Source organism: Phascolarctos cinereus, unplaced genomic scaffold (assembly GCF_003287225.1).
Source record: "Phascolarctos cinereus isolate Bilbo 61053 unplaced genomic scaffold, phaCin_HiC Scaffold_9;HRSCAF=440, whole genome shotgun sequence".
Taxonomy (NCBI): domain Eukaryota; kingdom Metazoa; phylum Chordata; class Mammalia; order Diprotodontia; family Phascolarctidae; genus Phascolarctos; species Phascolarctos cinereus.
In genome coordinates this window covers 67,953,844-67,971,607 of record NW_027556402.1, presented here as the reverse complement: position 1 = coordinate 67,971,607, position 17,764 = coordinate 67,953,844, and the positions used below count along the sequence as shown (strand labels likewise).

Sequence of the window (17,764 nt, the reverse complement as noted above, 5' to 3'; positions counted from 1 at the left end):
CTCAACTCTAAGGTGGTGTTGTGGCTTTGTGAGTAGAGAGAAGGCAGTGGATAGATAGATGCAAAAAATGTTGCAGAGGTAGAGTTGCCAACACTTGACAACTCGTTGGATATACTGAGTAACAATGATCATTGTAGAAGATAATGACTGTGTTACATACCTCACTGGGGTGTTATGAAGAAAACTTTTATGATTTACAAACCATAAAGCCACACAGAAATGTATTGTTACTAGTATTAGTTTTGGTTGTGGTAGTACAGTACTCCTGGGACCCACTTTTAGCTATTGATTAGTCAGTAAGGCATAGCTAAGGTTATAGCTGAGTAGAGGCAGTGCAAATAAAAATCAGTTAACTTTATAAGTTTTAAAATATTTTTCCCACTTATAATGGTTTTTGTAAATCACTTAACCCTTAGGTAAAGATAATTCAACTTAAAACATGTTAAATCTTAAAGATATTGTTGTGGAATAAGGATTATATTTTTAATTGGATTAAGTTTGAAATAGTAAATTCATATAACCGCTTTAGAATAGCTATATGAAGGTCATAACCAGCTAAGTATGCTTTTCCCATTTTTTCCTCAGTATTATGTTAGTTTTTAACTGCCAAAGTGGTAGCTGACATGAACATCTAGCAGTCATGTCTCCGCAAATAGCAGCTATCACAAATTTAAAACGTTTTTATGAGGTTTTAAAATTACAATCATGAGCTGCTAGAATTCACATAAGCATTTGGAGTCTTCAGAGACTAGAGAAGTGAAAAATCAGAATTATCTGTGAGGAGACAAAGAATATTTGTTTCATTCTAAGTTAAAAAAATTAGATCAACAGGCATTTATTGAATACCTACTATGCATCAGGCACTGTTAGGTATACAAAGACAAAAGAAGAGGTCTCTACCCTCGATAAGCTTACATTGTATCTGAAAAAAGAACATTGATACATTTAAGTAAATACAAAATTTATATCCAAAGTAAACATAAGGAAGTATCAGATACGAAGTACTGTTGGCTGTGGGTGAAGGAGGGGGGAAGGAATCAAGAAATGCCATATGTGGGAAAGAGATAGGAGATGAGATGTATAAGGGGAACAGTAAGCAGCCTAGTTTAGATATATGGCAGTGTGTTAAGGGGAATTACATTTAATAAGCTTGGTAAGATGACGATAATGACAATAATAAAATAGCATTTATTAATTTTTTTAAACTTCCTTCTTTCCTTTCCTTTTTTTTTTTTGGAGGCTGCTGAGGTTAAGTGACTTGCCCAGGGTCACACAGCTAGTAAGTCAGGATTTGAACTCAGAGTCTTCTGACTCTAGGGCTGCCACTTTATTTACTGCACCAACTGGCTAGCATTTATTAATATCACTTAAAAGTAGATAAGGCAGTAGATAGAGTTCTGTTCCTAGAGTCAGGAAGACCCAAGTTCAGATGAGCCTGTTGTTCGGTATTCAGTGTGAGCATTTTACATCTCAGGGAATCTGGGCTCAATTTATTGCTTTGTGGATCATCTAGACTTAAGAAAGTGATGGAGTGAATGTTAATAATGCAGATTAAAATAATGTTCATTAGTCTGTAGGTTCCTTGAGGGGGCAGGAGCTGTCCCAGCACTTAGCATGGGACCTGGCACATAGGTGCTTAATACATTTTGGTTGATTGCTTGATTAAATTTAAAATGTGTCATTTCAGAGAGCCAATTCTTTTTATTTATTTATTTATATTTATATTTTTGGTTTTTAAATTTTTTAATTGATTTTTGTTTTCAAAGAGTCAATTCTTAAACATTTATCAGCACACCCCTGCTTACATATATATATATATATATATATATACATATGTATATATATATATATATACATATATATATATATATATATATACATATATATATATATATATATATATATATTATATATATATATATATATATATGTTGTTCCCCCTATAGAATCTAAGTATTTTGCTCCCTTGTGGTGGCAACTTTTCCCCTAGTCCTTTTCATTTTAGTGTTCCTTCTCACTCCCAGTATTGTGGCTGACTCTGACCTGTTACAAGTTTTCATATTTCTGTCTTTATATTTTGCAGTTAATTTAAATAAAAGTGCCTTGATTTGAAACACTGGAAAGTTTGCTTTTCTCTTATGTTCTGTGTTGCTGTTCAGGTGTTTCAGTTGTGTCTGACTCTCTGTGACCCTGTATGGGGTTTTCTTGGCAAAGATACTGGAGCAGTTTGCCATTTCCTTCTTCAGCTTATTTTTACAAAGCTGAGGCAAATAGGGTTAAGTGACTTGTTCAGGGTCACACAGCTAGTAAATGAGACCAGATTGGAACTCAGGTCTTCCTGACTCTAGGCCTGGTGCTCTGTCCACTGCACTACCTAGCTGCCCCTTATGTCGTATGGACCACTGTTTCTCAAACTAGGGTTGTCCCCTGTGCCTGGAATGACTTCCCCCTTTCCCTTACACATTGAATGTACAAATTACATGACATTTCCATAAGAGAATTTCCCTGTTCTCTTGCAGCTGGCATTGACTTCTCATTGTCCCTTCCTCATCATCTTGGACCTCACACAGCATTTCATTTGTACCTCTCTCGGGCCTTTATCATGTATGATTTGTTAAGCAGTTATTTGTCTCTGTGCTCCATCGTTCAGTAGCCTGTTTGCTCCATGATGGTAGACACTGTGCTTCATTTAACCAGGTCTTATCCTCCGTGTCTCTAGCAGAGAGTCCTGTACCCAGCAGGGACTTAATAAATTAGGTCTGTTGTTTTAGGACTATAGGACTGAGAACTAGAAGAGATATCGAGATTACCTAGTCTAGGCCCCTCATTTTACATGTGAGGGAACTGAATCCCAGAGAGGTAAAATGGACTTCTTGAGGTCCTATAACTCAGTTAATATTAGCATAATGAAAATTAGGACCCAGACCAGGGGTGGGGAATCTGTGGCCTTGAGGCCACATATGGCCTCCTTGGTCCTCAAGTGCAGCCCTTTGACTGAATCAAAGGTGGCCCTCTAGGTCCACGAGTGTGGCCCTTTGACAGAATCCTTGGCCATACTTGAGGACCTAGAGGGCCACATGTGGACTTGAGGCTGAAGGTTCCCCACCCCTGACCCAGACCTTTGGGCTCCAGATATCAGGCTCTTTTCACCACAATGGTGAATCACCACAAGTTGAGTGCGTCTGCTCCTATTTTTCTCAGTCACTGTCAGCATTATCCGCTGTATATTCTTCTCTGTCTGCCTTCCATCTGTTCCCCATTTTGCCCACCATTATCCCCCATTATCACCGTATGCTATCTGTCATTCCTTGAGCACTGTTAGCATCCTCTTCTCCACCTGTCCCTTATCTGTCCCTTATTAACTCATCTCTCTTCTGCCTGTGATGCCTATTCCTCAAGTTATGGAACTGGGCTTTGGTGTGAACCTAATCATTTCTGACATAAGTGAAACCAAGGAGAATTGTTGCTATAGTATTTTCCTTTCTAAACAGAACAAATCCTGCTTTTTTGTTTGATAGCAGGATGGGGTGTGTGTATGTCTATGTATTATGTACACACATATATACATTTTTGTGTGTGTTTACACATGCATATATGTTTTTGAGGGAAAAAGTATAGTATATTTTTCTTGATTTAATGCAAAATGATTATATAGCCCAGGTAAAGAAATTCTTACTAATTTTTTCCAGTAAATCTAGTTCTAACCTATTTCCTCTTGAGAGAGTATGCAGTGAAGAATGGAAGGAATGCTGAAGAGAAAATAATAGGAAGTGAATAGAAATTGCAACAGTTATACTGCCAATATTTCATGGATAAACAGAACTGGGAATATTTGCTTCATTTCCAAAAAGGAATTTGCATTGCCTTCACTACACTTTATTTGGAATAATTGTTTTGTGGTACAGAAGATATTACAAGTCATTGTCATCCTATTTAAAAGTGCCCTGCATCTTGATTGAGTTATTCTATGGAGAAGATGCCCAAAAGTACTTTAGTTAATTCAGGTGTTTTCATTTTTTTTTAATGTGAAGCTAGTGGATATTTTCTAGGTCAAGATACCAGAACTGATTTCTCAGTTAGGTATTGGATGGTTTTAAATTTTGTAACTTAATCATATGTGGAATTGAATCATGAAATAAGGTGGAAAGGTTGGGAGAGATGGCTTATTGGACTTAATTTTCTGAGTCATAGTAATTTTGGATGAAGTGAAATTGGTATTTGCTTGGACAATTTAGGCAAATTACAAACTGACTCTAATTAGGATTTTGACAAAATCATAGTTTTAGAGTATTGGAGATTAAAGAAAAAATTGAGCCAGAATTCAGTTTTGCCCTTACAGGAGGAATGGGATAGTTTCTTTGGGTCATCAATAAAATCACAGACTCATCGGATTTCGAGCTGGCAGATACCTTCGAGATCATCTGGTTGGACTGAGAGAAAGAAAGGGTCTATGGAAGGGATTCACTTTCTGCCCTAAATTTTATTAAGTAGGATTTTGGTTTTCAGTTTTGAGGACCTTATGACTTAATTTAAGAATGTGGTAGAGTATTTGGGGCCTCTAAGATGACTTGATCTGGTCCCTTTGGGGAGAGGGGTGATGGTAAGTAGAAGAGAAGGAAACAGGAAGAAGAGGATGACAATCCAAATTAAAATGATGGAGAAACTGATGAGGATCTCCGTCTTTTCCTTACTATAAAATTCGGGAAATTCCTAGGACTGGATGTAGCCTGAAATAAAGGCTTGTGGTTGCAGGAAAGGTGTTGTAGTCTTGGAGGGTTTGGTTCTGACCCATGGCATGGTCAGGGCAGGTTTACTCTAGTGTAGGGGCAGTGAGGTGGCACACTCTGGACCTATTGTCATGAAGAACTGAATTCAAATTCAGCCTCAGACACTTACTAGCTGTGTGATCCTGGGCAAATCACCTAACCCTATTTGTCTCAGTTCCTCACCTGTAAAATGAGCTGGAGAAGGAAATGGCCAACGTCTCCAGTATCTTAGCCAAGAAAACCCCAAATGCTGTCATGAAGAGTCAGACACAACTAAACAGCTAACACCCCGGGGTTCATAATCTGGGGTCCATGGACCCCCGTACCTCACCCCATCCCAGGGAGACCATGAATAGATTTCAGAGGGTTCATGAAGTTGGATGGGGAAAAAATTACATCTATATTTCAACATAATTGGTTTCCATTTATAATCCTATATTAACTTTATTCATTTATAATCCTTCTGAGAAGGGGTTCATAGGCTTTACCAGGTTGACACAAAGGGGTTCATGATGCAAAAAATGGGTAAGAAACCCTCATTTTCAGGGGCTACTGAAGGGGGCCAGCCTTTCAGATCAATTTCTCTTGAGTGGAACCATCTCATTGCTCCTGCGTATGGCCTTAAAACAACTTAATAATAATTCATAATTATATAGTGCTTTAAGTTGTACAAAGAATTTTCCTTATAATAACAGATGTAGAAATTGCCCAGAGTTACAAAGCTATTAAATGTCGGGACTGGACTTGAGACCCAGGTCTCCTTCAGGTCTGGTGCTCTTGCCCGTCTGTCAGGCTAAATGTGTTAAGGGGGTGCTGAAAGACCAGGCAATTGCTAGCCTGGCTCTGTCCCAACAATAGACGCTGCCTTCTTGCCAAGAATTCCTTAGACTAGGAATTTTAAAGCTGGAGGGGACCCTAAAGTTCTAGGCCTACTGCCTCTGTCATTTTCAGATTAGGAAATCGAAACTAAGAGACTAGTTTTTTTTAATGCAAAGTCATAGGTAATAGTTCTGTCTTCTATGTCCTAGCATTTTTTGCCACAATGCTACCAATAGGCATTCAGTTTTTTATCATAATGACATTCTTGGAGCTCTTTTTTTCCCCCTGAGAAATGTGTTTACATCTCCAGATGTGGCAACACGAAAGAATACTTTTGTCTATGACATACCAAGATAGGCATCCCTTTGTATGTTTTAAATGTTTTATTGATGCTTGCTATTTTTTTTTAAATCACAGACCTTTCCCAATAACCCCAATAAAACCATTCCTTATTTTAAAAAACACAAACATTTAAGGAAATCAAATGGACACATTGATCACATCTGACAATTGTTTCCCACCCATTATCCATTACTTCTTTAGATAGAAGAGGGTGAGTTTTGTCCCATGATTTCTCATTGTATTATACATTCTCTTTTCCTTGATTCCCCCTATGTCTGGGCAGGGTTAGTTTACAAGGTTGAATTAGGCAGTCAGAGCTATTGAGAGGGGGAGGGAGGAAGAGAGGGAAAGGGGGGGGAGGGAGGGAGGGAGGGAGAGAGAGAGAGAGAGAGAGAGAGAGAGAGAGAGAGAGAGAGAGAGAGAGAGAGAGAGAGAGAGAGAGAGAGGTGTGACCTCTTGTGACTTTGAGTGTCAAAGTAACACTTATGTCACATGCTATTAACTAAAGAAGGACTCTTGGTCCATCATTGGTATGTGGAGAATGGAAAGAGAGGTGAGTAACCTTACTTCTTTTCCTCCTAAATTCCACCCTGATAACAGAAGAAAAGCATACTTGACCTGCCAGACATTAAAATCCTTGGGCAATGAGGATCAGGTGCTGAGATTAAAAAGTTATTTAAACCAGTCTAAATAAAACGTTAGGGTGAATGCAAGTGTCTAATAAACAAACCAAGAAGTAAGTACAATATTTCTATTAGTAACTAGTGTTTAATTTTTAAAGAACACAGAAGACCCTTTGAAGGCAGTTTTAAGGAATGGGTGTGGAAGGGGGTGTGGGGGAAGGAAATCTCAGCAGAATGCTTTTAGATGTTTCCTGTTATATAAATGCTACATACTTCTCATACCATTAGACTCATTGCAAAAGGGAGTGAGGCCCATTTGGGGCTCATAAAATCACTGTTTAAAGGAAAGAATGTAGACACTATATAGCTCACGTTTCTATAAAGTGCACAGTGCAAGTATCCTCCCATTTTGCAGATGAGGAAAGCTGAGGTTAGGTAATAAAGGAGCCTTAAAAATTGTTTCGAATATCATTTAATTTTTTTTTTCAATTCTGTACTGGTGCTTTTGAATATGTTACAATGAAATATTCTTGACAAGAAGCCACAAAGAGGACTTTTTAAAAAGCATATATGATTTTGTTTAATTCCAAATGGCTGTTTTAAAAGCTGTCTTCCTGGTAAACATTTCTCATAATCTTTATTATATCCTAAAGGAAATTCCTTGCTGCATTTATGTTAAATAAAATTTCATAAAAATGTGTTTAGACGAACAGAATACTGTTCTTATATCGTGATATTTTGAGGGTCCATTTAGTAAAATGTGTTTTCACATCTCTATTTAAATGAGAAGGTTGGCTGTTTTTTTTTTTAAATAAAATGAAATTTTTTTTATTAAATTCTCAGTTTAACTTTGTAAGGAAAACTAGTTAGTGGTTGAAATAAATACTTTTTAACAAAAATTTTCCTCCTAAGGCTTAGCTTGAAATTTGGCATTTCCTCTGCTTACATGCTCTTTGCACAAGAACAATAGAATCTGGAGAGATTGGCAAAGATCATCTGTTCCAGACTGCAGTTTTTAAGTGGGTGAATTCCACCCGCCAAGACAGATTTCAGCCACATGAATCCCGGTTCTGTCCTTAAATCCGTGTCTGCTTGAAGATTACCACATTGGGTGGTGGGAACTCTTGAGCTGGGTATTTAAAACCTTAGGGGATAGGAAGAGAAGAAGTTAAAATGTTATTTTGCAAGTGTTGATTAAGCTGCTTGGGGATCTAGGATTTAGATTTGGGGCAGTCCTTTTCTTCAACTGACCCCCTCATTTTTCAGATGAGAAAATTGAGATCCAGGGAGGTTGAGTAGCATCCTCATAGGTGGCAGAACTGAAATTTGAATCCAGGTCCTTGAATTTGGATTGGGAGTGTTTTCTTTTTGTTCCAGTGTGATGTGGCTTCCAACCCTCTGTCATCAGTTAGCTTGCCTGTGTAATGTCACGTTTACATTTACTTGATACAGTAAAAATAATTTCACATAAGGCCATCATGCTGATGGTGAAGATGAGGCTTAAGAGGTCTTTGATCTAGGGCTGAAAGGGTCTCTAGAGGCCATTCAGGTCAAGCCCTACAGATGAAGAAACTGAGGGCTAGAGAGGTTAAGTGATCTGTCCAAGGTCACCTAAGTAGTAGGTTTTGAATTCAGATCCTCTGACTCCAAAGGCACTCTCTCCCACTGTTCCACCGCCCCACTCCTTAATATGATAGGTTGTAGGTCATTCACTGGACCAGGAATTCTTCTTCGTACCCCTTCTCATATTGAATAAAGATAATATTGCTCTGATTTACACAAAACCCACATTTTTATCTTAAAATTCAAAAATAGGAATGCCCTTGAATATCTAATCCAATCTCGTTTTACAGATGAGGAATAGGGATGGGGACTGACTATTAAAAATACATAAGAATTCTTATATTTCCTGTTCTGTTGACCACAGACTTCCTTTGAGCCACAGGGAATTTAAAGCTAAACTATTAAGAATGGTTGTCAATTGAAGCTCAGTCAGTCAGAGATGAAGATAGAGCCTCCCTGGGATTATTCTGTAAATCATTGGGAAAATATGTGAATTATTGAAATTTAGTCCAAAAGCATCAATAAAACATTTAAAAAATTCAGTCCACCCACTTTTGTGAAATACAAGATTATGGAAAGAGAGATCTATGAATACACTAGATTATTGAGAGCATCAAATGATGTGTGTGTATGGTTTTGTGTGTATGTATGTGTGTAGCTCTGTCCCATATTGTAATCTTTTCAATTTTGTAGGACCTTATAAAATCATAATATTTTAGAGCAGAAGTGGTGTTAAATCAACTTGTTTAGCCTTCTTATTTTCAGGGTGGGAAGACTGAGGCCTAGAAGGTAGAGGCAACTTTTCCAAGCAAGGTCTTACAGCTAAATAGATGGTGGCAGAATTCTAAGACTATTGTTAACTATAAAACATGGTCAGATCACAAGAACTTTGTATTTTTTAATGTACTATTAAGATAAAGTAAAAATGTAAAATATGTTTTTTGAAAAATAAAGTAAAGGTGATCATCTTGTAAAAATGTTGAAGCTTTTTTTGAAGTGGCAAATTAGATAGTTAGGTAAATGATTAGCTAATTAGATAATCAGTGAAAAAAGACATGGCTGTGAAACAAGTGTCATTCTTCTTACATCCATGTTTATAGAAGACAGGGTTGGAAGAAATGTTTTCCAAACTGGTTTTTAATGGTTCTCATGTTGCAGCTACTAGTTTAAAATTCACCAAAGCCATGCCTTGCACACTGCATTCATAATTATGTTAAGGTGAGGGAAAAGGATGCTCTTAATTTTTGGTAACAATGAATAACTAGATTTAGCTTCTCCCAAAACAAGAGAAGCAGCAGCAGCAGAACAGCCCCAGTAGTCAGCACACCTTTGTGTAATCTAGATTGCAGTGTATTTGAATTTCTTACCTAAAGCTCAAAGGTCATACATATTTTTATGGCTGGGGTATGATCTCTGAACTAGGTATGTTATCAGACATTCTTAACATTCCATGTGTTTAATTTTTAGGCCTCATATGATCTAGTGCTCTGTAAATGGAAAACAAAAGAGAGATTACAAGGAAAGTAGCACCCAAAAAGTATGTATGAAAATAACTCACAGTTATGTAGTGTTTTATGACTCATAAAGTACTTTCTTTATGGCCAATCTCAAGTTAATATATTAAAATGAAGCTAATCTTGGGTTATGAATGGATTTTTAATATGATGGCTGCATTCCTCAGGCCACCTAGGAACATTTCTCAGCTTTGTGGTATTTTATGCCCTCAATATTCCTTGAAAGCCCAACTTGGAGATTTCTTTTGATGTTGTTTTATGAAGTGTGTGTAACTAAGGAATATCAGCAGGGCCTTGAGGAACTGAAATGCCTAGGTCTGTTGTGCCATCTGAGAGCAGTGATGAAAGGTGGGGGTCATGGGATCATTTATGTTGTTCAAGGTTTGGGAGGAAGAGGAAATGTTCTGATCTGTACCCCTGTGTGGCATCTGCCTGACTAGTATTTCCTTTGCTTTCTCACTGGCCTTATTCTCTATAGATTACCTGTCACTTACTGGCCTCTTCAACCAAAATGAGTTTAGTTCTGAAACAGCTTCATTTGTTTTTCACTCCCTTCGTTTGCTTGCAGTGGCCTCTCGTAAGAATGAGATGATCTTTTTGGCATAGCCAGCTTTTCTTTCTTTGCCATTTAATATTTATGGAATACCTACACCTGAAACTGTGAAACTTGGCTCTGGCCCTGTTGGGTGAGCAATTTCCTTTTTTGTACCTTTCCTTGAAACCAGGGGCTGGGAGTGCTTAAACTCCTCTTCATCCAGTAAATATAGAACAACAGGTTGGTGCCCTGAAGTCCAAGAAATCAGGAGATCTGTATGAAGTGTTTGTGGACATGGTACCATCTAGTGTTTGTTTCATTTGATCTCCATTTTTATTTACTAACAATATTTCATCTCCATCTTTGATCTTTGATCCCTTCATAAGGTGACCGTTTGGGTGACGTGATACAATAACGCTTGCAATATTCTGTGCTTCACATTTTCCACTCAAAAGTTACCTACCTCACTTGTTTGCAACCTGTTGCTGCAAAAGCAAAATTCCAAACAAAAATTTGTTTCGGCAGCTAGGTGCTATAGGGGATAGAACTCTGGGCCTAGAGTCAGGAAGACCTAAGTTTAAATTCAACCCCAGATGTTTAGTAGCTGGGTGACCCTGGGCAAGTCATTTAATTTCCTCATCTGCGAAATAGGGATAATAATAGCACCCAACTCTCAGGGTTGTCATGAAGATTAAATGAGATATTTGTAAAGCACTTAGCACAGAGCTTGGTACATAATAGTTGCCGTATAAATGTTAGCTATTCACTAAAATTAAAAGAAAAATGTTGCTTTTTCTGGGATGATTCACTGGTGATGGGTGTTTGCTTAAATATGCACATACTAGAGTGGTTTGTCGCTCCCTCTATTAGGGCTGTGTGAATGGCAAAATGGAATGGTGAAAGAGGTAGCTCAACTTGGGAGTGAGCAGGGACAGTTACAGGAGATGTAGCTTTGAGACAAGTTAGTTACCTGGTGTTCTAAGGTGCCTAGCAAATGAGATCATAGGGAACAGAAAGATAAGTCAAGAAACCCATAGAAAAGCTATCAGTCAACATGCTATCATTAAATGCCAACCGTGTGCTGTTCTAGGTGCTGAAATAAATGAAATAATTTCCACTGAAATTTTCATGGGGGAGACATCAAGGGCACTTGTCCCATCTACTCCCCTACTCCTATATCTTCAATCTTTCCCTGTATATTGGCTCTTTCTCTACTGCCTTCAAACACACTCAAATTGAGGTAGTTAATAGTACAGTAGGTAGAGTATTAATCTGGAGTCTGGAAGTTCAAAACCTGACGGAGACACTTACTAGCTATGTGACCTCTGGGCAAGTCACTTAACTCCCCTGAGCCTCGGTTTCCTCATCTGTAAAACGGGGATAGCATTGACCTCAGAGTTGCTGTAAGGATCATAATATAAGTAAAGTATTCTGCAAAGATTAAAGTGCTATATGAATGCTAGCTAATATTATTATTATCATCCCACATCTTAAAAGAAAACCTTCAAGAAGAATCTATCATCTTCTTAAGTTATTATCCTGTATATCTTCTCCCAAGTTCCTTTTTAAAAAGCCCTCTTGCTGCCTCTACTTCCTCTCACTCCTCAAACCTTTTACAATCTGGCCTCCAATCTCATTACAAGACTGAATCTGCTCTCTCCAAAGTTACCAATCATCTCCTATTTACCAAGTAGTTTGGACTAAATAGAAATAAATCAAAAGTAGTTAAATACAAGGTAGTTTGAGAGTGAGGGGATCAGGAAAGGTTTTCTATAGAAGATAGTACTTGAACTGCATCTTGAAGGAAGAGAGGGATCCTCTAAGGTGTGAGTGAGGAATTAGTGTATGCCTGGCATGAAGCACGGTTAATGCAAAGTCATGGAGATGAGAATGTGAGAGAGAGAGAGGTCCGTCTGGTTAGATTGCAAAGTGAGGGAATAGGAGGAGTGTACGATGAGATTGTAAAGGAGTTTAAGCGGGCAGTTAGTATTTAAACTTAAGCAGGAGTTTGTATTTTACTCCGCAGGTAATGGGAAGCTTCTGGAGTTTTATTATGTAGGAGAATGCCGTGATCAGATATGTGCTTAAAGTCAGTGATCTGGGCAGCAGTTGGAAAGAGGAGCTGAAGCAGGGAGAGACTTGTTACAGGAAGACTAATTAGAAGAACATTGCAATAATCTAGTCAGGAGACGTTTAGGTCCCGAACTAAGATGCTCATTGTGTGACTAGAGAAAAGGGGGTCAGATTTAAGAGATGCAAGGTTTGGTAGCTAGATAGGTGGAGTGGGATAGGAAGGAATCAAGGCTAATGATGAGGTTATTAACCTCAAAGACTAGAAGAATGGGGGTGCTTTTTTTTCTGTTTTTCTTTTCTTTTTTTTTTTTTTGGTGGCTAGGCAGTGGGGTTAAGTGACTTGCCCAGGGTCACACAGCTAGTAAGTATTATGTGTCTGAGGCCGGATTTGAACTCAGGTCCTCCTGAATCCAGGACTGGTGCTGTATCCACTGTGCCACCTAGCTGACCCTTGGGGGGTGCTTTTGATTGAAAAAGAGAAGATTGGAAGAGGGAGGATTTGGGGGAGTTAACAATAACAAGTCCTGTTTTGGACATGTTGAGATTGAGATGGCTCTCAGACATCCAGTTTGAAATGTGTACTAAGCAGTTGGAAAGGTTGGGATTGAATGCCAAAGAGGAACCAGGGCTGGATAGATACACTCGGGAGTCATCAGCATAGAGATGATAATAAAAACCTTGGGAGTTGATGAAATTAATGAAAAAGCTTGTAGAGAGAAGAGACCATTATGAGGTCCTAAGATAGCCTTGGAGAACACCCATAGTTAGAGGGGGTGATTTGAATATTGAACCAACAAAGGAGACTGAGAAGTGGCGAGACAGGAAGGAGAACTTAGAGAGAATAGAATCACAAAAGTCCAAGGGGAAGAGAATGTGTAGGAGGAGATGGTGGTCACCAGTGTCAAGGCAACAGCTAGGTCTAGAAGGATGAAGAACTGAAAGACCACTGTTACTGCTTGGTAAATAGGAGATGATTGGTGACTTTGGAGAGAGCAGATTCAGTCTTGTAATGAGATTGGAGGCCAGATTGTAAAAGGTTTGAGGAATGAGAGGAAGTAGAAGCAGCAAGAGGGCTTTTTAAAAAGGAACTTGGGAGAAGATATACAGGATAATAACTTAAGAAGATGATAGATTCTTCTTGAAGGTTTTTTTTTAAGATGTGGGATGATAATAATAATATTAGCTAGCATTCATATAGCACTTTAATCTTTGCAGAATACTTTACTTATATTATGATCCTTACAGCAACTCTGAGGTCAATGCTATCCCCGTTTTACAGATGAGGAAACCGAGGCTCAGGGGAGTTAAGTGACTTGCCCAGGGTCACACAGCTAATATGTGTGTGAGGCTAAATTTGAACTCACAAAGAGAAAATCTTCCTGACTGCTGTCCAGCACAGTATCTGCTGCACCAATACAAACTTTCACTAATAGTTTAGCCACCCCAGGCTTGGTTTTCTTCTATTGTAGGAAGAGGGGCTTGGATTAGATAATTTCTAAGGTTCTATCCACTTTTAAATCTAGAACCTCATTGTTCTTTCATAGGCCCAACTGCTGAACTCTGCATTCACTGAACGGTTTGTTTGCTTTCCCATCTCCTCTTTGACCCCTGCTGTTCACTCTACTTAAGATATTCAGCTAGTCATAACATAATGGCAATTGTGCTCAAGCAGGCCTGTAGTATATCTGCTTTATGTTTGCTTAAGCTTTGCATTTATACATTTGAAAGCTTTTGTGCCTTTGCTTTCACAGTTGAGTAATGGGGATTAAATCTAGAATTTTTTTCCCAACTGATTCTTTGTTAAGGGAGTGGATAAATGACTGTATAGTAAGATGAAAGGCTTCCTTAGCTCCATGGATTTCCTTTTCTTTTTCTGGGCTTTAATATTTATGTTCTGTTGATATAGACAGATAAATTTATGGGAAAATATAATTAATCAAAAAGCATTTACTGTGTACTTATTTTGTGCCTCCCCTTTATTACATATTTCCTATAGCTCATTTATACATATTTGTTTCCTTTTTGTCTTCCCCACTAGATTATGAGCTCCTTCTGGGAAAGGTGCCTTTCTTTGTATCCCTAGAGCTTAGTAGTATCTGGCATATAGTAGATGCTTAATAAATGCTTATTTACTATTGACCAGTGCAAAGTACTGAGGAGACAAAAAAAAGATAAAAGACAATCACTCACCTTGAGAGAGGCAACATGAAAATATTTATCTATCTATCTGTCTGTCTGTCTGTCTATCTGTCTATCATACGGAATAAATGGGACATAATTTCAGAGTGGAAGGCATGTTTTTCTGAAAGGAAAAACTGCTTGAGTGACTTTACTTTTTAGTGTGGTGGCTGCTTCTCTTGTGAGCCAGTGCTTACCAAGTTTGGTTAGCAATTGAGCAGGTTTTGGAAGAGATTTCTTTGGATTCTCAAAAGACAATTCACTTCTGATTTCCTTTTTATATTTTTAGCCATCATTGTATGTAAGCACATCCATCCATCTATCATTCTATCTTTCTATCTATCTATCTACCTGCCAACCATATCTCCGTACTCTGACATATCTCTCTCTCTCTATATATATATATCTATAGATACATACACACATATGTATTTATTTTGTTGTTGCTCAGTCATTTTCAGTCATGTCTGACGCTTGTGACCCCATTTGGGATTTTCTTGGCAAAGATACTGGAGTGGTTTGCCATTCCTTCTCCAGCTCATTTGACAGATGAGGAAACTGAGGTGAACAGGGTTAAGTGACTTGCCCAGGGTCATGCAGCTCATAAGTGTCTAAAGTCACATTTGAACTCAGGAATTTTCTTGACTCCAGGCTTGGCATTCTATTCACTGAATCACCTAGGTGTACGTATATATATATATATATATATATGTATATATATATAGATAGATAGATAGATAGATAGATAGATAGATAGATATATAGATATAGATATAGATATAGATATAGATATAGATATGTATGTATACACACACACTTATGACTTTCCATGTACATTTCAATGAATCCTTATAACATGATTGCTTTTTTGGTAGAGAATTCTATCTTAATAGCTCTCTTGAAGATTACCTTTGAGAATTTTCTGATATGTAGGGTGGGATCAATCTTAACTCATGAAAGAACATTTTTGGAGCCTTCCTAATGACAACTTTCTGGCATTTAAAGTAGTCTGCCTGTGATACAACTGATTGCATATATACAAGGTTTGCAAACAGTAGTCATGTAAAAGGCTAGTTTTCTTGCAGTGGTGTAGATTTCTTGGTGTCTTGGCTAACACAGCTTGAGTCCCCTTTTCAATGAATGAAGCTCCAAAGTTATATTTTGTGAAGAGGATGAATTTGAGCTCTGAAAGTGCCGATGTTCCTTGGAATAGCAGCCCTTTAAAAAGCCTGAATGCAGTGAACCAAGCCTCAAGCAACTCAGGCACCATTGGACTTAGAACTCAAGTTTCAGAAATTTTTTCCTTCATTTTTTCTACGTCCATGCCAGAACATCTGAGAGTCTCATTCGGTAGATTTTCAAATGAGTTGTTGTCGTTAGGACTCCCTCTGTGAAGTTTGTTGGGGTTGGGGGGAAGGAGAGAGGAGAGACACAGAGACAGAGAGAGAGAATTGTCTGGAGACATTGAGGATTAAGTGACTTGAGAGGAGAAGGGGAGGGAGAGAGAAAGAAAGGAAGATACTGAGAAAGAATGAGAGAAAGCTTGCATGTGACTTAGTGGGAGAGAAAGAGAGAGGAAGCGGGGAGAGAGACAGAGAGAGGGGGAAGCAAGAGAGAGGAAGAAAGAGAGAAACACAGAGAGAGAGAAAGCACAACAGACAGTGGCGGGGAGTTGTCTAGGGGCATTGAGAGTCACTTACTTAAGAAGAGAAGGGGAGGGAGAGAAAGGGAGAGACAGAAAGAGAGAAAATGAGACAGCTTGCACGTGATTTAGTGAGAGAGAGGAAGAGAGAGAGGAGGGAGAGAGGGAGAGAGGGGGGAAGGAAGAGAGAAAAAGGGAGAAACAGAGAGAGAGACAGAGACAGAGAGAGAGAGAATTGTCTGGGCACATTGCGGGATTAAGTGACTTGAGAGGAGAAGGGGAGGGAGAGAGAAAGAGACAGAGAGAGGGAGTGCAACAGTGAGAGAGAGAGAGAGAATGAGAGAAAGCTTGCATGGGACTTAGAGAGACAGGAAGAGAGAGTAAGTGGGGAGAGAGATACAGAGAGAGAGGGAGAGAGGGGGGAAGTAAGAGAGAAAAGAAAAGAAAGGGAGAAAGAGAGAGAGAGAGAGAGAGAGAGAGAGAGAGAGAGAGAGAGAGAGAGAGAGAGAAACAGAAACAGTCTCTGCTGTGGTCTCCTCTACTCTCTTCTTGTCAGGGAGTTTTGCTGCCCCTATCCCTTGCTGGTGTTCTTAAGATTCAAGAAAACATCAAGTGATAACTTCTCACCGACACCTTTCAGGACCCTCTTGAAAAGACAAGTCTTCATGGAAACAGGAAGTACTTTCTCATCTATAAAATGAGATTGGACCAGGTGACTTAAAAAAAACACATTCGTATTGGTAACTTTTATTTTTACATTTGCCTACATTTTCCAATGGATTCCTCGCCCAGAGATCCAAAAGAGAAAGCATGACCCACCCGTGTGCTCTGTTGCACATCTGTAGTCTGAGTTGAGCCTAGCAAAGGTATTTTCTTTTATCTCTTACTTGAGGCCAAACTTGTAACTTTTCACATAATTTTGTTTGTTTAATTGTTCTTTTTATTTATATTATTATTATTTCTTATATTGTTTTCCTAGTTCTTCTTATTTCACTTGGTATCAGTTCCTGTAAGTTCACATGTTTAATTCACTTTTTATCCATTCTCTGTGATCATCATATTAATTATTTCTTTTTGGGGGCGTTTTTTTTTTTTTTTTGGCTAGGCCATGGGGTTAAGTGACTTGCCTAGTGTTATGTGTCTGAGGCTGGATTTGAACTCAGGTTCTCCTGAATCTAGGGCCGGTGCTCTATCCACTGTGCCACCTCGCTGCCCCATATTAATTATTTCTCGTAGCACAGTAATGTTCACAGTTAATGTTTCCCAGGCTGAAATTTGGCCATTGTTGGGGATCTACTTTGTTTCTAGTTCTTTGTTTGTACAAAAGTGCCACCATAAGTATTTTGTTGTGTAAAAGGTCTTTCTTTTTCCACTGGCCTTCTTGGGGTATATGTACTTAGGAGTGGGATCTCTGGATCAAAGCATTATGGACATTTTAGTTAATATAACTAAACTAAACTAAAATTATAGCATACTATAATTCCAAATTGCTCTCTAGAATTATTGGGCCAATTCAGAGCTTCATCAACAGTTTATTCATGTGCTTGTCTTTCCATAGCAATCTTTCTGCTTGTTTGCTTGTGTTTAATGGTATGACTCTTAATATTGAGGTCACTAGTCCATTTTGAGTATGTTATTGCATATGAGGTAAGCTGCTGATTTAAAGCAATTTTTTTTGCCAGACTGATTGCTAGTTTTCCCAGCAATTC

General features: G+C 38.4%; 1 protein-coding gene across 4 annotated transcripts in view; it reads left to right on the top strand.

The window, feature by feature from the left end:
* WWC2 (WW and C2 domain containing 2) overlaps window positions 1-17,764 on the top strand; it is a 250,000-nt gene that overhangs the window by 59,892 nt on the left and 172,344 nt on the right. For 2 of the 4 annotated variants that reach the window (XM_021007613.2, XM_021007611.2), the window contains exon 1: window positions 9,579-9,650. The exons of the other annotated variants lie outside the window; for them this stretch is intronic. Coding sequence is in view for 1 of the 2 variants with exons in the window: in XM_021007611.2 (XP_020863270.1) it covers window positions 9,607-9,650 (44 nt within the window). In the remaining variant the exon portion in view is untranslated. Of the gene's footprint in view, window positions 1-9,578; window positions 9,651-17,764 lie in introns of those variants that run through there. 4 annotated transcript variants of the gene reach the window in all.